Source organism: Schistocerca gregaria, chromosome 5 (assembly GCF_023897955.1).
Source record: "Schistocerca gregaria isolate iqSchGreg1 chromosome 5, iqSchGreg1.2, whole genome shotgun sequence".
Taxonomy (NCBI): domain Eukaryota; kingdom Metazoa; phylum Arthropoda; class Insecta; order Orthoptera; family Acrididae; genus Schistocerca; species Schistocerca gregaria.
Genome location: NC_064924.1, coordinates 527,153,174 through 527,178,897, shown reverse-complemented (window position 1 = coordinate 527,178,897; position 25,724 = coordinate 527,153,174). Strand labels below are relative to the sequence as shown.

General features: G+C 35.9%; 1 protein-coding gene across 7 annotated transcripts in view; it reads left to right on the top strand.

Moving 5' to 3' along the window:
* Positions 1-24,154, top strand: part of LOC126272819 (uncharacterized) — a 468,602-nt gene extending 444,448 nt beyond the window's left edge. For 4 of the 7 annotated variants that reach the window (XM_049976008.1, XM_049976014.1, XM_049976010.1 and 1 more), the window contains one exon: positions 18,918-24,154. In XM_049976008.1, coding sequence (XP_049831965.1) covers positions 18,918-19,445 — 528 coding nt within the window. In that variant the 3' untranslated portion in view covers positions 19,446-24,154. The remainder of the gene's footprint in view (positions 1-18,917) is intronic. The other 3 variants (XM_049976011.1, XM_049976013.1, XM_049976015.1) reach the window with 1 other exon arrangement.
* Positions 24,155-25,724: the final 1,570 nt, after the last annotated feature.

Sequence of the window (25,724 nt, the reverse complement as noted above, 5' to 3'; positions counted from 1 at the left end):
TTTACTGTACGGAACTGTATATACTGTGTTTTATCAAAATTTAAAGAGAGTCCGTTTGCTGAGAACCACTTAATAATTTTGTGAAAGACATCATTTACAATTACATCACTTAGTTCTTGGTTTTTGGATGTTATTACTATACTTGTATCATCAGCAAAAAGAACTAACTTTGCATCTTCATCAATGTGGAGTGGTAAGTCATTAATATATATCAAGAACAGTAAAGGACCTAAGACCGAACCCTGTGGGACCCCGTACTTGATAGCGCCCCCCCCCCCCCCCCCCCAGTTTGAGGAATCTGCTGTTGTTTTAACATTACATGAATCATTTATTTCAACTTTCTGCATTCTTCCAGTTAAGTATGAATTAAACTATTTGTGCACTGCCTCCCTCAAACCATAATGATTTAGCTTATCTAAAAGAATTCCATGATTTACACAATCAAAGGCCTTTGAGAGATCACAAAAAATACCAATGGGTGATGTCCGGTTATGTCATGACATACAGCATGACACAAAATGTCGTTAAAGTTCAAGATGTGGGCACCTCCAGTCTGGGATACTTCCTGTTATAGATGCACCCCCCCCCCCCTCCCCCCTCTTGGTTACTTCCTATTGTTGATGCATCCCACTCTCTAGAAGCTCATACATTTGTGTCTCTCTCTTTGTTCTTACACACCTCACTGTACATGTAATAGGGGGTGGATTTGTTGGAGAAATGGTCTGCGTGGGGGAAAAAGTCAATCCCCCCCTCCAAGAAATCTAAAGATTGTTTTAGTGTCCTCCCAAGAACAAATCCTCCCTTAAAAATTTTATCCCCTCAAAAAACTTTTTTAGCTATTACTTGTATGCTCTTAAGCAATATGATATTATATGATGTTTTATATAGTTTTTACTATGGCTGGTCAATCTTCTGAATTTTAGGTACAGGATCAGGAACTGCAGCGTATAGATTGCAAGATGCAGGTGTGCCAGCACCTTGCAGCTAAGAGCACTCACTGTGCTGAGGAAGTAGGGTTAACTCATAAAAAGCTCCAGTTTGTCAAGATGTTTTCATTTAAATGTCTTTAAAGCTGCCAGATAAGTTGAAAAGCAAGTTCCCTTCTTTTACCTCCCTAACTCTGCCCAGGACATATTTGTCTTTTTTGTGCTATTTTTCATTCTGGTTCCCAACTTTTACCATACCATAATTTTGACATTAGACTGCCATAGCTTGACAACGAATGTGGATTGAGGTTGACTTGGGCAGTGACTGACTGATCTGGTATAAGTTCTTTTATTGTCTTTCGAACCATGTTGTGGATTCGTGGCAATGGCTAAAGCTTTCACAAAATAAAAGGATGGCCATTAATTACATGTAATTGTCTACCTTGTTACAAAATCTGAACCGATCCGCATAAGTTTGAAACATAGATGTGGTGTGCATAAGGAACCTCACTAAAATGTGTTTTATGCACATAAAATCCTAATGAAACTACATTTTTGGAAGTGAGTTTTCAGTTTTATAATGAGAATGATTTTTATTTATTTTGTTCACTTTAAAACTTTTCTGCATATTCAGTTCATGTGAGAACGACTTTTACATGCTACATTTGGCTATATTTTAAACTATCATATCTTGACAATAGGTAATGATAACTGGATGAAAAAAAAAAATAGTTTTCACGTTATCCATTTATCTACCTTTATGCAGAGTTTAAACCAATCCATGCAAGTTTAAAGTACAGAAGTGACATACTTCAAACACCTCCAGGAAGAACATCAAACAATGGAAAATCTAGGATGGAATGGAAAATACGAAAAGGTAAGTTGCTACTCACCATATAGTGAAGAAGCAGATACGCACAACAAAAAGACTGTCACAAATAAATCTTTCGGCCAGTAACGCCTTCATCAAAAATTTATCACACACACACACACACACACACACACACACACACACACACACACACACACGCACACACACACACACACACACACACATACCTACCTCACATGCCCGACTGCAGTCTCAGGCAACTGAAACCACATGGCAGTTTTTTTAATGTGCACCACTTCTGTTTTTCAAACTTGTGCGGATCGGTTCAAATTTTGTAACAAGGTAGGCAAATACATGTAATTAATGATCATTCTTCTCTTTTTGTTGTGCGTATCTCAGCATTTCCGCTATATGGTGAGTAGCAACTTTCTTGTGTAAATTACAAATGGAACACCTACAAATGGCTTCTGCTTGTCATTCAGACCTCGCTTAATATACTGTAACAAACCTAAAGTAAGAAAGCTTTTGAAATGGCTATACAAGTGGGTGCTGGTCTATACATAACTAAAAACTTTTCACCCCATGTTCCCAGTTCAAATAGGAACCGAGCAGGAAGACCCCATGTGTGACCTTTTTAGACATACGTTTTACAGCATGGAAATGCTGTTATGATACACACATTCTTATAATATGTATGGATTGTAGGATGTAAACATAGGCGCAAGGGGAGGAACTACTCAACTCCTGGTGGATTGCTGGAGCAGACACAAATGGAGGAGCTAAGAAAACTGCTGTAGCTTTTGAGTGAGCTATCACTTTTTCTTATTGCAGTCATACGTGGATACCCATCATCCCTTTCCCACTTCCCCTCCCAAAACAAACATGAGCTGTTGTCAAGCAGACAGATGAAGGGGGAGAGAAAAGGATTGTGACAACAAAGAGTGACACAGATGAGTGGTGTTATGTGGAGAGAGTGAAGTATAGGTAAGTAGGGGAAAAGGAGGTGGGTGGTTCTCAGCAAAAGCAAGAAAATGAAAATTACTTATGATAACAAAAAGAGAGACAGAGAGGGAGGCAGAGACTCTAAACAACAAGTTACGCTTCTCACAAGCTAGAGCAAATTTTTGAGCTGTCATATTTATGTATGCAACACCAGTTAGATAGTATTCGGTGGTTACCTCTCATTATTGTTGTTTATATTATTAGATAAGTACATTTATAAATAAAATACAAGGCAAGGGCATGACATGGTTCTCTTAACCGTCAGAAAAAAGTCATCTGCCTCTGTTTAGTCAGAAGAAATTACATGTACACTTTCTTACACTGTAAGAGTGATTTCTTTAGCATGAATGATGAATTATTTTGCTTTGAGGTATAAATGTGTAAAAGATTATACTAACTCCACTACTGAAAACAGAGGGCAATATGGCCAAGGGGCAGAGGGTGCTTGTTGAATATGTTTGAGTTTAAATGGCTGTTGCTTTCAGGTCATAGTATGATGGTTAACTTTTTTTATCATTTGATCAATCTGCTTTTCCTGAAGTATGTGAGTATTTAATTCTACTTGAAATTATTGAAGATACTTTTTAATTACCAAAAATGTTCGGCACATTCAGTAATGCCAATAAATAATGGAGGATTTAAGCTGACACAACTCCATTACTGCCCAACAATTAATATTTTGTGATGCCAGTATGAACTCTTAAGGTCTTCCCACATCGAGGTATCAAATCAGAGTGTCATATATTTATACCTTTCAATTTTAATTTGTGCTGTTTTGGTTATATCATGTACACTGAAGTTGTATACCTATTCTCAAATAGTTCTATTCAATATCTTAACAATATGTTACCAGTACCACCAATTTCTAGAAAAGCAGTAACATTTTACCAAAGAAGGCATGTGTGGACACGTGTGAAAACTTTTTTGCTATTATCCTAACATGTCAGGTTAGCAAATTGTATATCAGAAGAACTGTAATGAAAATTGAAGAGAAACTGGATGAAGATAAATAAAAAATACAGCACTTGCCTAATGCATATCTGATCATAATTATAAAGGTGAAGCTATCCTTAAACTGAATGGTGGTTTTACCACCACAGTGCTTTATTGGGCAGAATGTTATTGGATGTGTTATGCCCTTGCTATCTTCTTCCTTTTGAACTGACTTAGAAGACCAGTTGTTTGGGTATCTACAGTTTAACATAGAGTTTGAATCACTGTAGTAACTGAAGGTAAATGAGTCTTCCCTGACAATGTTTCATAAAGCATCAACTGTGCTCAAGGGACCTATTTTAACTTAGGATATTGATGTTTTCTGCACTATGTTCCATTATGTGTTAAAGGGCTTTGAGATGGCTGAATCATATTATATGATTGTAAACATTTTGAATACTGAGTACTCTGCAGCAAGTGAAGGCCAAAGCTATAGCTCTTCTTCAAATCACACTTTCCACTGCATTGCATCAAAACCATGCCCAAAAGGTACTCAATTTTGGTATAAACTCACAGTTATAGTTTTAATATTAATAAATACTTTGCTCTTTTTTTCTATGTAGCATTCAGGTCTATCATCACAATACCATATGTACTGATTTTCAAGCAATATGTCTTTATAGTATGCATAATTCAGCTGCATACAGTCCCTCTATATTTCTGAATTAAATCTTAGGTTTCCTCAAATATTCATGGTCTGTAGATGTATTTTTTCTGGATTCTATCTTCAAAATTTGTCATTAGAATAGTGTATCTTCCTTTTTCCTCATTGGAAGTGAAATATAATTTAATAATTTCTTAAAGTAATGATTCAATAGCTTCAATAGTATTTATTGTTACCATTTTGGTGTCACCATTTGAAAGATATATTGATTTCATTCTGGTATTGATAGTTCCATTTTGCAAGTGTGGATTGAACACACTACTAAATTATATTTAATATTTAGTTTTTTTATTGTCCATCATTTTCTTTGTGAAGTGGTAAATGTGAGGCTGCCAATTTGTCAGGACCAGTCAGATAGGAAGCTGAAAACTATTTACATAGCCCCTGCATGACTAGTATCTACCCACAGCAATTGCCACCTTTGGTAGCCCTTTCTCCTGTTGTGTAGCGTGTGTATGCAATACCGCTGGGGGTTCCAGCCCATGGCCACTTCCATGTCCACGACTCCCACACACCATACCTTTACAACAGTAGCTGTGGTCACTCTCAGAGGGACTGGTAGACAATAACTTCATGATTCCTGTCTAATGGTGAGTCAACAATAAAGTCGTTTGGCCAATGGTGGTGGACTGAAATGCATGGTTCACATTCATGAAACTGTGTTACGATGTGTTTCACATAGTTGTGCATGTTTTATTTTTACCATATAATTTTCATCTTACACATTAATTGATTTTATTTTCACATCTTTGCAGTAGTCCATGTGTGTGATTTTCACATTTGCAATATAACATTGGGAATGTACCTATCTGCTTTGTCCAGTCCGCACTCAGTGTCTCCTTGAAGAAAGTTAATCAAACTGGCTTTCAGGAATTCCTCTAATAATGTACACTGCACACTTTTAAATTAAAATTGTGACTTTTTCCATATTTATTGTCTCTGTGAAACACCCAATGATTAGTTCCATTTCTCATAAAAATATCCTTTACAGGCAGGTTCCTCTATCAATCCTTTCATTGAAATGATGTATATAAATACAACAAAACTATAGAGCATGCTAACTAACCACTCTCATAACAGTGGCTTTGCTTTATAAAAAGACAGTGCACATGCTATGATCTGATCCTTGATATAACAATTCGAATATTACATACCCAGTGCATAGACACAGTAAATGCCCAAAGTGATAGTATCTCACAAATAGACACAAAATATAAATGCATGAAAGATAACATAAGTCACTGGGTGAAGTTTAGTGTACTGATTGGGAGCAGATTCGAAACTGATTAAAAACTAATACAGAATAGTCATGGTCTTCCGACATTCCGCATAGGTGTTATTTGTATACCAATCTGGCACTGGCTCTTGTTGAGATGTGGGTATTGTGACAACTAACTACAGATTGATGATTTTGAGATGAAATGAGATGTGCTACATAAAGGCTAGCATATGAACATATTATGATTTCAGAAATTACATAATGGTATGAAAAACTGGTAGGACAGATTTTTCTAATGTGGATGAGTTAAATGTTAAAGGCATTTAGTTTACAAAGTACAAGGTCTGTTTAAAAAATTCTGGAACTTCGTCCCCAAAATTTTTGTATGCTTGCCTTTTACATATTGTGCATAGTCTCCCAAAATACTCTCTTCCACAATTGACACAGCACTTCCAATGCTGTTTCCACTTCTGGAGGCAGTCTTGGTACACCTCTTGCTGGATTGCGTGAAGCACTGTTTGTGAATTTTATTTTATCTTGTCTATCATTGCAAATCTTAATCCTTTCAATGGGGTTTTCAACTTTGGAAATAAAAAAAAGACCTCAAGGCTCAGGTCTGGAGAGTATGGCTTATGAGGCAGCACAGTGATTTCATTTTTTGTGTAATAGTCATGCACCAATAGAGATGACAGGGCAGGTGCGTTATCGTGATGCAGGAGCCATGAATTGTCTTGCTACATTTCATGCCATTTTCTTCTCACATTCTCTTACAAGTGGAGCAACATATCCCGATAGTACCATCGATTAACATTTCATCCCTTTGATGAACTGATCCTTCAAAGCCAAAGAAAACTATCAGCTTGGCTTTGTCATTTGACCTCATCTCTTGAGTCTTGGAAAACCTATCCCAACTCCTTGTGAAAATTTTATCCTAGTCTCAACATCATAACTGTAGACCCACATCTCATCACCAGGTATGATTCTCTTAAGAAACATCTTGTTCTCATTTGCATAATCCAAAAGCTCTCCACAGATTGTGAGATGAAAGTCTTTGTGGTCTTGACTCATGAGTTGTGGGATGAACATGGTGACAAAAAGATGCATTCTGAGATGCTGTGTCAGTATATCATGGCATGATCCAACTGAAATGTTACATTCTTCTGCAGTCTCTCGGATAGCCAGTCCTCGATTGGCACACACAATTTTGATGACATTCCTGACATGAGCATTGTTGGTAGAAATCAAAGGATGTCCTGAACAAGGATCATCTTTCGCTTTCATCCTGCCTTTTCTAAGCCGTAACACTGAGTACTGCTTAAGCACTCATCACTGTTAAGGTTTCCTTTAATTTCATGCAAAATTTCATGTAGACGCATTGCTCCTCTAACTCTACCATCTCTGAATTCGCAAACTGTGCGACACAACGTTCTACGCAATACAGCACTGAACAATAGTTAAGAGACATACAACAATGAAACTTTTGGCAGCTACACATTAAACACAGGTGTGTACAGAGATGTCAACTGCATTTTGTCCCAACACATCATTGGCGCGAAATTACGAATGTTCCAGAATTTTTTGAACAGACTTTGTATATGTTGAGTTAATAAAATGTTAAAGTTCATGGAACCATTTTGTATGCCTGCATTGGGAATAACTCATTTATGAGTGCAGGTGCCATCGTAAAAATTGTGATGAATTATCCAGTTTGTTAATTAATGGCTTAATTATGTAATCTAGGGTGTCAGTCAGTTCATAAAAATTAGGACAACAAAGAATAGTGATAGAAGCTGGAATGGAAAGTTTTGGTGTCTCCTAACTTCAAAATTAATTGTCTGCTAAGTCAATTAGTGCCAGAAAAATCAAAATATTTTACTGCCAGTCTTTTTAATGAGTGGTGTAAATATGTCCAAAACAACATACTAGTTCACTCTGAATCTGCTGTTGCATAAATAATAAGTTCCTTTTTTATATATATTTTAAGTTACGTGGTTTCTGGGAACACAAAATGCCCTATTGCAATCAGTCTCAATAATAAATGTAAGTGAAGCAAAGTCTGGTTAACATTTTGGTAGATTCATGTGTGTACTACATATGCAAATGTAGATATTTGGATGAAAATTGAAAAATGAGTAAAGAAAAAAAAGTAATTATTTGCAAGAGTGTAATAACAGCAGGTGGAGTAGTTTCAGCTTGGTGTGTTATATCGTGAAATGACATTGCTGTGATATTTGACTGATACTGTTTAGTCTTCTTTCATGATATGTGAACTTAGCTTAATGAATTGGTCAATCTGTGAGGTATGTTAGAATATTTTTGATATCTCTAGATGTGTTACTTCTTGCTTTATGTTCCCACCAAGTCACTGACTACTTAATGTGCTCATATATGATGAATGAAACTAGTCAAAAATAAATCCGAAGTATGTGGTTTATCTCTACATTAGTAACTAATTTTGCTATAGTAACTAATTTTGTTAGGTTTCGTATCTACTGGATGAAGTGCCCAATTGATAATGAAATGTGAAACATTATCCGAGCTCCTTATTGTGACACTTGCAACTGGAGTTTCATACTTTTCCAATTTCATTTATATCATGATATCGGAAACTCCATTTAAAAAAATGCAATATGTGGTATAGCATGTTCCCTTACTTTCCCATGATTGCTATGAATGTGAAACATTATACGAGTGCCTTATTATGACAATTCCAACTGTAGTTTCATGCTTTTCCAATTTCATTTATGTCATGGTATTTGAAATTCCATTAAAAATGCAGTATGTGGTGTATCATGTTCCCTTGCTTTCCCATGACTACTATCAAAAACTTGGAAACATCTGTTCGTGTACTGAGTGTGTGTGAGGTTTCTAAATTAAATTCCATCTTTGTTAGGTTGGTTTTTGGGTGTCATTTGAGTGAAGGCTTTAAAGCAGAACTATACTTCCATCAAATACTTAGTTGGCACCACAAACTTAATTCATTTATTGTATTTGTAATTTGATACGTAATCTACATGTATGTATGTGCACATCTATGTCTTTGCATACACAGAAATGATAAAAATTGTGGGAAATGGTAGGAGCACATGAAATTCATAAAGCAATACACCTATTTTTGTGTCATCAGTGTGGATTTTCTAGCACTGTGTGCTGCACTAAGAAAATATCCCATTAATGTGATTTATGTAGTGTATTTTGCCATTGTGTGCATGCATATGTGTGTGTGTGTGTGTGTGTGTGTGTGTGTGTGTGTGTGTGTGTTTGTAAAAGTTTGTTTTTGTATCTTGTTGCTTGTGTTAGACCAAACTAATTCTGCTTGTGGTGTATTTCATGTAACATTCACTGTCTATGAAAAACATTATTTTGGTTCTCAGAACAAACATAATATTGTCTGACCTGAAGTTCTATATATTCCTTTCATAGAGCAACTTAAAGCACTACGCAGCAAAGTGAACTGGAGATTTGCCTGCAGCAGGAGTTAACTAAATAAAGCCACATGCAGTCTAAAACAGTGCACATTGTTACCTCACAGTGCAACCATGAAAAGTGATCACAGAAAATACTTTTGTGGTTTGGTGTGGCTGCATGCTATTAATATCATTAAATTTATTTATGTCAAGAAGAAGAAAGAAGTGACAGTGCTGACATAAAAAGTACCATGTGGAAGCAAAATGTTAAAAGTTGAGTACGTTGATTGTGTGCAAACTAGGACAGGAGAAACTGAGGCTGTACATAGTGGGATCCAAATATATGCCCTAAAGAAGAAGAAGGAAAGTGCACAAAAATATCCCATTGATGATTTTGTTATTAAGCAGCATTTTTGTCAATATTATGAACATAACAAAGAAATATTAACTTTGCACACAGTCACAGCGTTTATCTCATAGACCAGGTCTTCATGGTTGTCAAAGAAACTGGGAAAATTGTTTTAGCATATGGGCTTTGCTTTGAAAATATGAGAGAATATGTGAGTCAGTAAATGCCAGTCAAATTAAAGTGTTTCAAAAAAGCATACTATATATAAGTGAACATTGATAAAGAGGCCAGTGGTTTATGCAGAGGAAGCATGGATTAAAACACAATATATTGCGAATACATACTTTCACAGTGATAATGTGTAAAAGTATTGCAAAAAAAAGTGTTGATGAATGTTTAATTGCTGAGATATGCAAGAAACTGGCCTATAGATATGTAACGTATGAGCATCCCACTTGTAAGAATACTGGAGAGCACGCTGTTACTGCTTCATCTCTTGATTTCTCTGGTGTACAGAAGATAGTGTTGCCACCTTGTTGAGGTTTTGTTTACTTTGCCAATGTGTTATTCAGGTCAAGGATGCTTATTGACAGTGAAAGTAAAACGGAAAGATAGTCAGTGTTTCTAGGAGTGCTTCAGTAATGATATAGCACCACATCACATTGTTTGCAAACCTATTCAGTACTAATGTATCAACTGAATATAGTCCCAGACTAACATGATTTGCTATAGTGATTGGACACTAACATTCCAATATAGACATCACCATCTTGTTGTAGTGAATACCCCATGCACACTTTTTATTATGGAGGAACTATTTATACTACTCAAAATTTAAATTGAAAATAGTGCCCAGTAACTGTAAAGAGACATCTATTATTTTTGTATCAGGATCATACAGGGTGTTTCAAAAATGATCGGTATATTTGAAACGGCAATACAAACTAAACGAGCAGCGATAGAAATACACCGTTTGTTGCAATATGCTTGGGACAACAGTACATTTTCAGGCAGACAAACTTTCGAAATTACAGTAGTTACAATTGTCAACAACAGATGGCGCTGCGGTCTGGGAAACTCTATAGTATGACATTTTCCACATATCCACAATGCGTAGCAATAATATGGCGTAGTCTCTGAATGAAATTACCCGAAACCTTTGACAACGTGTCTGGCGGAATGGCTTCACATGCAGATGAGATGTACTGCTTCAGCTGTTCAATTGTTTCTGGATTCTGGCGGTACACCTGGTCTTTCAAGTGTCCCCACAGAAAGAAGTCACAGGGGTTCATGTCTGGCGAATAGGGAGGCCAATCCACGCCGCCTCCTGTATGTTTCGGATAGCCCAAAGCAATCACATGATAATCGAAATATTCATTCAGGAAATTAAAGATGTCGGCCGTGGCCAGGCACTATCTTGCATAAACCACGAGGTGTTCGGAGTGTCGTCTAAGGCAGTTTGTACCGCCACAAATTCACGAAGAATGTCCAGATAGCGTGATGCAGTAATCGTTTCGGATCTGAAAAATGGGCCAATGATTCCTTTGGAAGAAATGGCGGCCCAGGCCAGTACTTTTTGAGGATGCAGGGACGGTGGGACTGCAACATGGGGCTTTTCGGTTCCCCATATGCGCCAGTTCTGTTTATTGACGAAGCTGTCCAGGTAAAAATAAGCTTCATCAGTAAACCAAATGCTGCCCACATGCATATCGCCGTCATCAATCCCGTGCACTATATCGTTAGTGAATGTCTCTCATGCAGCAATGGTAGCGGTGCTGAGGGGTTGCCGCGTTTGAATTTTGTATGGATAGAGGTGTAAACTCTGGTGCATGAGACGATATGTGGACATTGGCGTCATTTTGACCGTAGCTGCAACACGGCGAACGGAAACCCGAGGCCGCTGTTAGATCACCTGCTGGACTAGCTGTGCGTTGCCCTCTGTGGTTGCCATACGTGGTCGCCCTACCTTTCCAGCACGTTCATCTGTCACGTTCCCAGTCCGTTGAAATTTTTCAAACAGATCCTTTATTGTATCGCTTTTCGGTCCTTTTAGTTACATTCAACTTCGTCTTGTTGCAACAACACTGTGTTCTAGGCGGTGGAATTCCAACACCAGAAAAATCCTCTGTTCTAAGGAATAAACCATGTTGTCCACAGCACACTTGCACGTTGTGAACAGCACACGCTTACAGCAGAAAGACGACGTACAGAATGGCACACCCACAGACTGCGTTGTCTTCTGTATCTTTCACATCACTTGCAGCGCCATCTGTTGTTGAAAATTGTAACTACTATAATTTCGAAAGTTTGTCCGCCTGAAAATGTACTGTTGTCCCAAGCATATTGCAACAAACGGTGTATTTCTATCGCTGCTCGTTTAGTTTTTATTGCCGTTTCAAATATACTGGTCATTTTTGAAACACCCTGTATATAGAAGTACAACAGCTGTACGTGAGGTCCTAAGAATTTGTAACTGCAAAATAATGTTTGTGCCAGAATATGACTAGAAAACAAGATTAGACACTAATTTTTTCGTCATATTCTTGAATTTAATTTGATACTGAATTCTAAGGTGCCCATGTGCTTTCCACAGCCATCTTCATATAATCAAGCTATCAAATTGATCTGTTGAGCCATAGTGAGAAAATCAACAGGGATGTTGAATATATTGTAAGAGCAAAAGATGCTAAAGTTTATTTCACAGCTCCAAAGTGAAATGGAAGTGGAATATGTCAAAAATCATCTGGAAAATATTTTCCTCTTAGTATTCCAATACCTCTTGGGTGTCCCCAAGGCCTCCATCAAACAATCTTGTCGAATCGCCTATTGAAGCTTTTCTTCTCCGTGTGGCCAAGCTATTGCCATTTCAATGTCTTAACTCTCCTAAGGCTGTATCTTGTCTATGGTTTTCTTTCTGATGACGCTGAAAGTTTTGCCCAATGTCTAGCTCACCATTGTCCTATGTGTGTGCTGTAACTGATTAAAATTCAGTTTTGTCAGAGCCAGTGTTTCGATACCATATGTTATTACTGGCAGGTAACAATTATTGCACAGTTTTGTTTTTAACTATGTGGGAACATCTTTGTTGATCAGGATGAACTGAGCTTTGTGAATCATGCCAAACTCTATTCTTCACGTGTTATTTCTTCATTAGCTTTGGGGTAGTTCTAACAGTCTGGATACCTGTACTCAAAACTTTAGTGTAGCTCTCATTCTTCAGCTGTAGTAGCAACTTTTGTGGACAAGGTAAACACATTCAGAGGTGTTGTATCCCCATACTGAACTTCTTTGAATAGTGGGATCATGTCAGGAATGAGGTCTTCATCTGCCTGACACATGTTATTGCCTGTTCAGAAAGGTGATCCAAAATGCTCATATATTTCCAACTGACAATGGAATTCTAAAGGACTTTTATGACTGCCCGCTAGTCCATTGAATCAAGTGCTTTGCAATAATCAGTGAATGATTGATTTATGTTGATGTAGCTTTCTATGGTTTTTTGAATGAGTTATGGTCAGTGTTTGATAAACATTTGCGAAATCCTTCTTATATGACTGGTTGATAGAAGACCAATTGTTGTTCACTAAGTACTTTCGCTATGACATTAATCAGATAATTTATAGGATGATAAGTCTCAAGATTTTTCTCTGTTGCCCTTCTTGAACAATAGTATCACAATGGAAGGAGTAAAGGTAATAGGTGATTGGATATTAAAGGCATTCTGTGACTGATGAGAACATAAACCAGACTGAAAATGTTTGCTGAACTTTCAAACAACATTCTTCTTCATACAGTTGCACCATTTCAACGTTTTTACAGATGCGTAGTATTTTCCCAGTCTCAGTACTCTATTTATGACTACTGTTATTGCTTCTAACAGGTATCTTATTTTTTCCTCTACTGGAGCATCCTTGTTTTTAATTTGACAGTGTGATGTGTACATCAGTGGTCATTACATCAAATATTTCATTAGTATTGCTGTCCAAGGAAGTTGTTTCTTTTTAAGATGGTGTGTCAGTATACATTGTACAAAAAAAAGTAAAAAAGTATGGCACTATACTCTCTTCTGATTTATCAGAATATTTAGACTTTGTCATGTAAATTCGGTTAATATTCATATTCAATTTAAACAAGTTTTACCTTTTCATTATACAAACATGTAACAGCAGTCTCTGAGATCATTACACAAATGTTTAGTGTGAAGTAAGGGGAAATAAGACAGGAAGTAAGCAGTGCAAGATAAAGGTATTGGATTTTTTCCTCCCAAAGTACCTTCTTTTTACTAATATACCTTATATACTGACTGATAACAAGTTAAAAATTAAACTAGAAGTAGTTCCCAGTGTTAATTATGTGAGTAGATTAGCACTAGCTATAAATAGCTGGCAGTATAATGAACTTAAATAGTCTGTAATAGGTGCTTCTGTTTGTTGATGTATAACTTGACTTAAGTTGTTCTGCATCTTTGAGACTCTCCTTCATTTGCAGAGACACAAAGCATGATAAATGAATGAATGGAAAAAGTGCTAGTGATATTGTGCTAGTATATGAAATAATGTTCTTTCTTGTTCTCAATTCAAGCTACTTTAGATTGCCTTCCTGCATTTCAAAATTTTCTTCTTTTGATTTTAGTCTGTCACCTACATGATGAGGTGATTGTTAAATTTCCTCATGTTCTTTTTTGTTTATTTCTTCTCATACTGCATTAGAATCACAGGTATCTCACTACATTGATTGTCTTTCCTGACTGAGTGAGTGAGAGGGCTCTAAACCATTTGTTTTGCTTCTGAGAATATATCTTCTTCCTGAATTCTTGTAGTTCTTTTCAAGACATTTAACTTTAACAGCTTCAAGTTATCTAATTGGTCAGGTTTTAAGGAAGAGTTATTTAAAATGATAATTCGTCTGTAGTTCATCAATATCAGGAGTACAATGTTCCTTTTTGCTGAGTGTTAACTTGAACATGAAAACTGCCAAACTAGTTCGTTGTCACTCCCTACATTACACACACATCTGTAGTATTGCTTCTTGTTGATTATTTCATTATTGTTTTGCTTGTCTGATCTCTTCCAAGTCCACTTTTGTTGAATTTGTTTCTTTCAGCTATGATAGACTCCATCATTCATTCACCATGTTCCCTTCTGCCACCTAATGCTATTGGCAAATATTGATAGGAATTACATTATGGTAAAACAGGGCGAATAGCAACAAATTTGAACTTTGGTTGAAAAATTTACTTATTGTTTGTCAAGTTTAAACAAAAAGTACTGCCCAAAACTCAGATCTGTATTGCTCTTATCAGTTTATGATAGTATTATCAAATTATTTTCTTTCAAAAAATTTAAAAAATTTAAACATCGTGTTTCTAATCACCCTGCAGATAGGGGTGAATAGAAACAGTGTTATAAAACTATCATTGTTTCTTTTAAAAGCAAAGAGAGTTTGATAAAAGCCATGAAATATATATTTTTTTCTATTATAAAATAAACAGAAAAACATTTATTTCAAATGAAAATGGTTTATCAATTTTAAAAGTAAGTAAAATATACAAAAATGTTTGTGTCGCATGGCTAATCTATTCAAACTTAAGGTGAAAAAACACTGAACACAGCTGTTTACCATGAGTCTGGTATTGTATTATTAATAAATAATTAAATCAAAAAGATCATCTTCAAAACATTGCATATCTTTGAAACAAGCACTTGAGCAGAGAACTGGCGACAACAATTTTAGGATGACGTCATTTCTTGAAACAAAAGCTTCTTCTTCAGTCATTGTGAACCTTTTGGTTTGAGGAACTCTTTTTTAAAATGTTCCAAGAAAACCATTGTCAGTAAGGTAATTATCTTTGCAAACATAACATCGAAAAGATGATGTTTTACCATATACTTTGACCACCATATAGTCACCTTGGCTTATGGAGATACCTGTATTTTCATCTTGATCTGAAGAATCTGAAGAGGACAAAATCAAGTCTTCATCACTGTCCTGCACTTAGTATGTACCTTCATCCTCTGATGATGAATCATGATGTTTTCAGTTTTTCTTGGTATTTTTTGGTTGTCTTGGCATGTTTAGATGTACAAGGGCTTGGATCGATATAAAGTGAAGAATTGGGGGCTACATCCTCCCCATTCATGTCCTCAAAGTCATCAACACTAACACTTCTGCCAGGTTGGACATTAACTTTTGACCTTTTTCTCCTTTGTTTAGGAATCTGGTCTTGCCTAATCCTCTGTAAGAGATCTTTAAAACTGTTGTCAACAGCATTAGTGGATTCTTCAAGACTGTTCTTATCCTGGTTTTCATTTACTGGTATCCCTGGGTGTACTGACAGTGCTTTATTGCAGTCTAGAGGCACAATCCCACATTTCCTAAAACCTGCAATAACATTTTTTTCCTTCAAGGAGTCACACAACTTTTTCAAAAGTAGAGTAAATTTATCCTTAGGAACTGTTGCCTCGTTTCTTCCTGGGCCTTTCTTCCATTCTACTAATATTTGGCACCAAGTAGTTTTAAAAAGGCCGAAAAAAATGCCACATCCGGTGGTTGTGTCAGGTGTGTTGAATTTGCTGGTAGGAATATAAATCTTATGTCACTGTCCTGACACAGCTTAACTGATTCTACAGACAGAAGCAAAGATAAATTGTCTCCAATGAGAAATTTCTTACCTTCCATCTTTTTCAGGTATGGGACAGCAACTATTAGGACCCATTCGTCGAAGCAGAATGAATTGAACCAGCCAGATTTTGTCTGATTGTATCCTGCATATTTTGGCCCAGCTTCAGTCCAGCTTCGATATAAATGCAAAGCCTTATACAAAACATAAGGGGGTAGTATAGTGCCATCCGCAGCAGCTGCAAACATAACAGAGATTGATGCCTGTGAGGAGTTCATGACCCTTTTGGGATATTTAGTTCCCCTCCGTGTGACTACCTTTCATTTTTCTGGGTCATCTGTATGGTTTGTCTCATCATAATTTATTATATTAGACGGTGGCACATTCTCCAATTCCTTTAACAGTTCATTGAAGTAACTGTTGATGGTTTCTGGTGTAACACCAGCTCTGGAGCATTTTATGTCTTGGCACATTCACACAGCTAACTGATCTTTGTGTCGCCTCATAAATGATTCCACAAAATCACGACCAGGGAGATTATTCATAAACCTTCTCACTTCCTCCCCCCTTCTGTCTAGAGAATCCTTTTCTAGAAGTCTTAAGGTTGTAAAGTCAATAGCATAGCCCCATTCACTGCATATTTTCAATCTGTCTACAAACAGCTTCTCTTCTTCAAAAGACAAGGCAGTTTGTCCACCTTGAGGTTAAATGTCGGTGCCTCTTTTTAGGTGTCTGTATAGTAGGATAAAATGAATCCCATGTATTTCAGCTGCTTTCCGCAAGCTAACCCTGATTTGATGTCAGAGAGGGCATTGTTTATTTGATTGGGTCTGTGTTTTTTGTAACAACCTCCTATGATGGGTTTCTATTTCCATGGCGCATTTGAACACCAACTCTGAAACAAGGAAGATATGTTAGTTGTGCATGTAACATAACTAGATAATTATATAGTATTAATATGACATATTAATAATTTTTTTTAGATTTTGTTATTGTGGGGTGAATAGAAACACCAGAATTCATATGTTTCTGTTCACCCCGCAAAGTTTATAAACATAACCTAAAAAAATTGAAAATTCACATATCTGATTTCATTGAAAGTGAAACAAAAACGAGCCCTAACTGTTTTATATAGATGTTATATGTAGTACTTACAATGCCATTAACTGCCATATGTAGAATACATGTTTACTTACTAGAGAAGTTCAAAGGAGGTAGGAAAACAACTTAAAAACTATCCACACAGACATAAAGATAAACATCAACCTACAATGTGCCAACCCAACAAAACATAATTTCATTGTTATTCTGAAGTGTTCCCAACCCAAAAACAATAACAGTTAAAACTGATATCCAGTAAAACCTTGTAGTATTCAAAGTAATTGTGTATATGAAGTTTTGTTTCTATTCACCCTGCTGTTTCTATTCACCCCGTTTTACGGTACTGTAAGTGCTGTGATGATTGATTGCACATGGAATCTCTTTTGCTGTATATAGAAATAAAATAATTCAGCCACAGCTTTTGTGGCTAGGAGTGACAGATTAGATATTGTTCCATATGTTTTACAACAGGAAAAGTTATGATTCACAATTTGCACAAATTATACAGTGTATAGAAATGAGAAAATGATCAATACAGTGAAGAAGTTTGTGAAAATTAGTAAAACTGAATCAGAATGTCAAAATCGAATATTTGAAGACATTTGCAAATATTGCAGTTTTGAATATAGCTGCCTTTCAGCAACTGTATATAAGTTTCAATGGAGACAGTTGCAAAAAATTGTTTAATACTTTTACCTAGGTTTCTTCAACTCTAAGGATGTCTTCATCAGAATGAAAATTTAAAAGCCCTGTAAAACAGTACATAGAAAATAAGTTTCACAGAAATATTAGCTAAGATGAAGAATGTAACCACATAGAAAAGTTACTTAGATAAAGTCACATTGCAAAAAGGCAACAGTCAAAGCTTAGAGCAGAGACGCTCAAGTAAAATTAAAAATGTTCTAGCCTTTGGTATGTACACCTTGCAATGAACATCAGACTGAACAGCCCAGTGGCTTACATTGTTCCTACAAAAACAAGACACAAGTTGTGCTGCCTATCGGGCAACCTGTGTCTTGTTTTTGTTGCAGCCCCTGGCCTGTTCAGTCTGATGCTGTTCCTTGTAGGGTGTACATACCAATGGCTGGAACATTTTTAATTTTACTTGAGAATGTGTGCTGTAAACTTTGCCTTCTCGCAATGTACCTTTATGTAAGCAACCTTTCTATGTGGTGACATTCCTCATCTTGGCTAATATTTCTGTGAAACTTATTTTCTATGTATTGCTTTATAGTGCTTCTAAATTTTCATTGTGATGAAGGCAACCTTAGAGGTGTTGAAACCTAGGTAAATATATTAAACAGCTATTTGCAACTGGTTGGCTGTGTTATTTCTCCATTGAGGTTTTCAGATATTATTTTTGAAGCTCCTTGCATAAATTTAATGTTTATTCTTAAGAGGTTAAAGGAAATTTATTTCTATAATGTTGTTTGTACATGACAGAAATTTGTACACATTTTGATTGAATGTCAGATCACTTGTGGAAAGTGCAACTTTCTCACCATTTAATGAGGCAAGTAAATTCCTGTTGTTTTCCATCAGCACTGCCTTCATAAGACTTACAGATATTCAGATGTCATCATTGATGATAGCGAGAATGCCTTGTCTTTGTTTACCTGCTATGTCATGTGCTTTTTTTTTGTCCTTTTAAGGGATGTGTTTTACTCCTCACTCAGTTATTACACATTGTTGCCATACAATAATAAATGTAGGCCTATACTTGATAAAGAACATTTCAAAAAGAATTATAATCATAAAAAATACAGCAACAGTTTAACATCAATTTATGTGTAAAACATTTTCAGGATCATCTTATTCCAAACTCTGCATGGAAGGATTACTCTGCTGCCAACACAAATTATGCATTTGATGCATTTGAACATGAAGAGAAGATTCCTGGAGGACCTGGCTCTGGGGGTGGTACATTACCAGGAAATGGTTCAGCGATCAGCATGTCTACTGGTGGCATGGGAACAGGACAGTCGAGGGCAGTGGCACCTACATCTGCTGGACCATTACGACCGCACTCCCAGTCTCGCTACACGGCGGACAATACACGATCGCTGCAGCGTCCACTGCCAGCATCTGCATCATCAGTGCAAGCTGCAGAACGCACTACATATTCTCTACCGAGGACAGCAGTTCAAGGACCTGGTGGAGGTGGTGCACGACACAACCACCAGCTCCGCAATGGGTATTACACCCAGGATAACAGAGTTGCAAGAGGTCCAGGCTCACGGCCTACTGATTTGCAACCTGATTTCTACTTCATGCCTTCACAGCGGAAATATTCAGGCGAGGTAGTGAGAGTCTATGTTGATTATAACAAGTAATGGACTATGCATTCTACTGCTCTCCTCCCAGCTTATCATTCCCTGTCCTGGTGTTGGCCATGCCTAGCTATAGTGGGGCATGAGGTTGGCTACAGTGGTGGCTGTGGACAGTTTACATATTAGAGTACATTTATTTTGATTTGCAGTTATACAGTCAAAACTATTTGTGTGACTGATATTTGTTGCGTCGAAAGAGTTTTTACATATTCAGAGTACAAACTCATTAACATACTGTAAACTGGTCAAGATGCCTTTCTCAAGGTATTTCATTTTATAACCCTCTCTAGTTCTTTTTAACATTTCCCTTGTTTTTTAATTCTATTTTCACATGTTGACTTGATTGATAGACAGAGTACTACAATAATTTGGTCCATGTATTATTAATGTAAGAATCAATCTCAGCTAAGTAGAAAGATGTTTTAAAGACTGCACTGCACACTGCAGTTTATTATATATGTTTTGCCTTTCCGTATTTCAGATGAATGCTATAAAGATATTTAGCAGTGGAGGCCTTCTGTCAACTGCTTGAAGAGGTTGCCCCTCAGTTTAAAAAAGTCTTAATTTGTTTTTTCCTGATGATTTGTTGATAATCTACATACATACTCACTCTTTATTCCAGGGGAAAGTAGTTTTATAAACCCTTTTCAATGAATACCATTATATTACGTCAATGAAAAATGCTGAGCAGCTGATAGGCACTTTAAAAAAAGTGAATTGAAAGCTATGAAACAGAGAGAGAGAGAGAGAGAGAGAGAGAGAGAGAGACCTGCTCAGTGATTTCCCTGTTTAGTAGATGAATTTTTCCTCATCGGTTGTCTGTATTTCACACAGACTTTTCTGTTATCAAATGGGTGTGTAAAACTGTTATTACATTCTCTGAGCATAGTTCTTGAAAGATTCACCAGACACACAGGCAATCAGATGCATTTCCTGCTCTATTCATAGCCTCTGCAACAACTTTTTGCAGATATTTGTCAGTAACTGTTTATCTGGTGCCCATTTCACAGGATTTGCTATGATATCTTCATACATGAATTTTTGTAAGTGTGATACTGAAAACCTAAAGTCAGTAGCAGTGCAACAAAAATAAGTAGAAAATATTTTTGCTTGACAATCAACATCCGAGGTGAGAAAAAACAAAGCCTCAAGGATACTGGTTTTCATTACTTTTGGTTTGTCTTGTCCTTGAAATAGAAAACTGGAAATTATTTAACAGTGATCTGTGCATTATTTCATGAGAAACTATGCAACTTGAAAAAGTCAAATCAGGTATGTTGCTATACCTCTAGGGATAACATGCTGTGTGTTGGGCTTCTTGGTACTGTTTGCTTGAAGTGTGCTATAGTTTATATGCAATAACAAAATATTGCTGTTGATAAATGAATGTGCAGTGATATGAAAATGAGTGAGGAAAGACAGTGCTAATGTATGTATCCTTGTTTTCATGTTTTAAAAATGTTGTAAATAATACAAAAAAAAGAAAAGAAAATAGGGCACATAGAAAAGTTTTTGGAAGTATTAATGTTATGAAGATCATGTTTCCTTGTTCCCTTTTTTCCTTTCATTCTTTACTAGAAATTACGCACAGTATGAGTTGTTTTTGTTTCAAGTGTGCCCATGCTTGAAACAGACATTAATGAACTGATAACAGATGTCATTATGCTGCCAAATGATAAAAATATTCATGGTAAATGAGTAACATATGGTGGACAGTAGTCTACGAATGTCATTTATAATATTATGTCCCAGTTTTGTGCAATATAACTCATATACAATAAATGCAGTCTACATGTAAGACTGAAACTGCTGGGTTTACTAATGCTGACTGTGGTATCTAGTTTATAACTTTATTTTCATACTATTTATTTTATCTGACTGGTGCACTAGAAGATAAATGGTGTGGGGTTACACAATAACATGCCTCCAACTTAAAAGTTCATAAAATATTCTGTAATTTGGTGGTTAGCAGTAAGAGGTGTGAGGGCACTCATACTCTAATGTGCTTATTGGTGATTACATAAAAATCATGGATCATAAAACAAACTGTAAATAGGTGATGGAGTTGTGTTTCACAATAAGCAGTTGCCTGCATTACTGAAAAGCTTGTAATCAGATCAGAAGCTTTATTTCTTTATTTAGTTTTACAATGACTGGGATTTTGTAATACTTTTTCTGGAGCTAGAAAGGTGTACATCAGTTAGTCACGAACCTATCACTAAAATACGACTATAATATTTTTGTTGTTTGTGCTATAGCCCAAGAATGTTTTGTCTCAAAAATCCAAAATTTTAAATTTATGTTTGAGTTTTTGGTTTTGAGATTTAGTGAAACCTGCACTTTCTTCTGGATTCAGTACTTGATATTGGCTGCAGTCGGTCACAGTACTTTTCAAAAGGGAGACTGTTACACTTCAATTAGCACTTACAGACCATTATTTTCAGGAAAAATGTAAAATTGTTTTGGTTATTGGATTTCATTAAATCATGAATATCAAGTGATGTTAAATATTCTTGCTTTGCACTTGCTGAGTATTGCTCATTTTATTTCCATGAGAATTACAAAATTTATCAGTTGCCTATTCTTGTTAGCCACTTTGCTACTTTAGGATGTAATCAAATCACTTTTCACATTACACTATTAATTTGATGTCATTTTATGCTTTGATCTTTCATAAGTCTCAGCTTTCTGCATATCTTTTATATCAAAATCCATTCATGGTGATTGTCATTTTATCATCATACTCCCAGTAGGGAGCTACAAAGCTTGCTTATAATTTGCTAAGAAGCATTTTATAAATGCTTTTTGAAGTAAACAAAATTTTGCTATCCTTTTATGAAGCACTTGCATTAATAAAGAATGATGGTAGTCAAACAGCAATAGATTTTAGAGAAGGCTTTTTTGTTTGTACATACAAGTTAACTTTTGTTATTCCACCATTTAATTACACATAGCTTTTCAAGGCATTTAAGTTGTAGGTAAACTGCTAGTGCATATTTTGCCATAGGTATAAGCTTGATACCGAGGACAGCTGCCGGCCCAGTGAGCTACTCGTGGGGAATATACACTCATGCCATCCCACAGTCAGTGTTACTCAATGCTGCAGTGTGCCCTCAAGAAAATTCAGTTGGAAATTGTTTAACCTGAATTTTCCAAAGACATTATTTGAAACACATGGTACCCGTCGTGACCAGTGACATCTTCAGTGGAGCCATAAATACAGAAGCTAAACAGTTCTAGAGGTGTTTGTTACCATTGAGCTGCATACTTTACATACAGTTGGAAAGGTATTGCTTTGGATGTGATTATGAACAGTTAAGTTGGAGGCACATCCTATGGAGCATAACATTCATCACTAATATAGTGGGTTTGTTCACGGCTGTTATCCTTGAAGCTAAGTGAAATTGATAACTAGTTCAGACAAAATTAATAATTACATCAGTCAGATTTTTGTATTGCTGTTGTATTGTTTGTCTAGTTACACAAAGATGAATGGTGTTTTTATATGTACCTCAAGTTTTAGTATATTTTCAGTTTCTGTTCAAGTTGTAGATAATATGGTGCTGTTAAAGTGACATTTTGCATTATATTGTCATTATAAGTGCCTGGAAAGCATTTAATGACTGGAGCAAACCGATAGGGTATTTTAAATATGTGTATTTATTAATAGTTGAAGGGCACATTTTAATGTGTCATAAATTGATACTGTGAGCAAGTTCTTTATAATTAAAAATATTTGTGTATTTCTGGAAATGTGTTCCATTTTAAATATGTATGCAATTTATTATGTATATATTTATGTACATAATTTGTAACTTATATAGTAGGAAATTATTACACATAGGAAACAGTTTCCCACATGTGTGTGTGTTTGTGTGTGTGTGTGTGTGTGTGTGTTTTTGTGTAATGTATGTGTGTATAAACCTTTGTAAAATTTTTGTGGTAAATTTTAACAGAAGGCAAGCTATTACTGATTTATCAATGCAGTCAGTCATATCAGTTCTGCATTTTTAGATCGATATCAATATATAACAGGAAAGTCAAACAGAAAAGATTTCAGTACTTTAGACCAATCAAAATTAAAGCAAGAAAAACTGAAATGGTAGGAAATGACAAGTCATTGGCTAAAAAGTTACTGTGTAATATTATTCAGTCCATGTTTTCATCCCAGAGCAGTTCAAAAGGCACTTCTTATTACAGCTCACATTAAGTATATATTATAACTTTAAAGAAAAGAAAAGAAAACCGACACAAATCACTTAAATAAGAACCACGTACTGTCTCAGCATAGAATATTTCTTTCAGGATACGGAATCAGTCCAATTCCAAACTTGAAATTATGTTTTTGTATTGTCTTCCTTTTTATTGAGTCATTTTACATGGTTTTGAATGTTTGTTAAATATAATTTATATTTCTACATTGTTAATTATAAGTAGAAAGGCATTACATGACACATTACAACACATACCCCCTCTAAGTATCTGGCTTAGATTTTTGCCAGAAAAGGATACTGTTATGTATAACAGTTTATGTACAATTTTGATACCAAAACAAACTTACTTCATCATTTTACGTATCACATGTTTTTATTCACAGTCAGCTACTTATTAAATGTTTGCCAGCCAATTAGTAGTATTAGAGCTGTGTGAATGGCGATGTATGTTTCATATGTACATATTTGTGATTACCGAATAAAATTATTGTAACAGAATTTTGGTTAAAATTTATTTATATGTGTGTGAAACCTTGCTTTCATTATGCATCCTCCAGGATGCAGAACAAAAATACACATTAGATATTTACCGAGAAAAACAGATTTGCTAATGTACCTTCCACAGATCCCAAGTGAAATGGTCTTCATGGATGTGGAATAAGTCAAAAATATTCAACATATTTTCATTTATGGGGTAACAGCAATCTTGTACAAAACATGCAAATGTTCAATACACTAAGGTGCATATGATAATTTTGCACTATTGTAGCCAAGAACCATCAAATAGAAAAATCATTTTGTAACACTTATTTACAATGATCTCATTACTGCACTGAATTTGCACAGAAGTCAAATTGTACATAATACTCATCTCTCATTATTTGATATTATTAGTAACATGTACACATTAGATGGTTCTGCTAAGAAATTCATCAGTGGAGTTGGAGTTGGCCACCAATAAATCATCTAGGCTCTTCAACTGAACTTTAGTGATAGTTAAAACGTTTAAGGCTGCTGGCAAGTTATTGAAAATGCGTGTTCCTGACTAATACACACCTTTCTGTACTAAAGAAGAGACTTTAAATCTCTGTGAAGATTATTCTTATTTCTAGTATTGATTCCATGAACTGAGCTGTTAGGCCTTACATTTGAAAAAGAGATAAAAACACGGCCAAATTTGTGGAAAGCATTTTTGAACCTAAAAGGCATGTACAAGAAATCATATAATCCAAAAGGATTAATGATGACCATCTTGAAAATGTCTTCCATAGCCAATGGGATCTGCAGATATGTCTTTTCAGTCTCTAATACTAAATACCAAAGCACCAAGTAATGTGTGAACAGAGTCGCAGATATTTGGCGTCAGATATCTGTCTGATACCTAGATGTCAAGCTTTGTGGAGGAAGACTGGAGGTCCTTCAGAACTGTTTATTCCATGGATGATATTGTCCCTAATTCCACAATATGTAGGGAATGCAGAATCACTAGGCAAAACTCTAAGTAACAGTGTGAGTGCGAAGTGATTCACTGATGTCACAGTCACTGAGTTGTAAATTTTCCATGGTTAATGCTTGAAGTCCATGGTTGGGGAAAGTAGGTAAGTAGGTGTAGTCACTGAAAATTCCTGGGCAGTTCATTTGTGAGTTTTAGGTACTGCCTCTTTATGTAACTTTTTCACATTCTTGTTATATCCAGTATTTTTGCCACATCCAACTCTAACAATGTTTGACTTAGATTACCATCCAGGTATTTAAATTACTTAGCTTCCTTGAAACAGCAAGTGAAGTTGTTTGTCATAATTTTTAATTTGTCCACAGCTTTTAAGATCGCATGAGGATGGGAACCAGGAGGCGGAGGATGTCTAGGGTAAAAAATTGCATTAATCCGTAACAGTGACAGTTGATACCTGATCTCAGCTAGTTTGCTACATTTGCCGTGCAAAGTTTTCTGTATAGTCAATTTTCTGTCCTCCAGTTTTGAATGTTACATTTTCATGTCTACATACATCTGCTCCACTGTAGCCTGCTATTTAGTCAGTGAATAGTATGAGTCTTGAAGCTCTTTTGG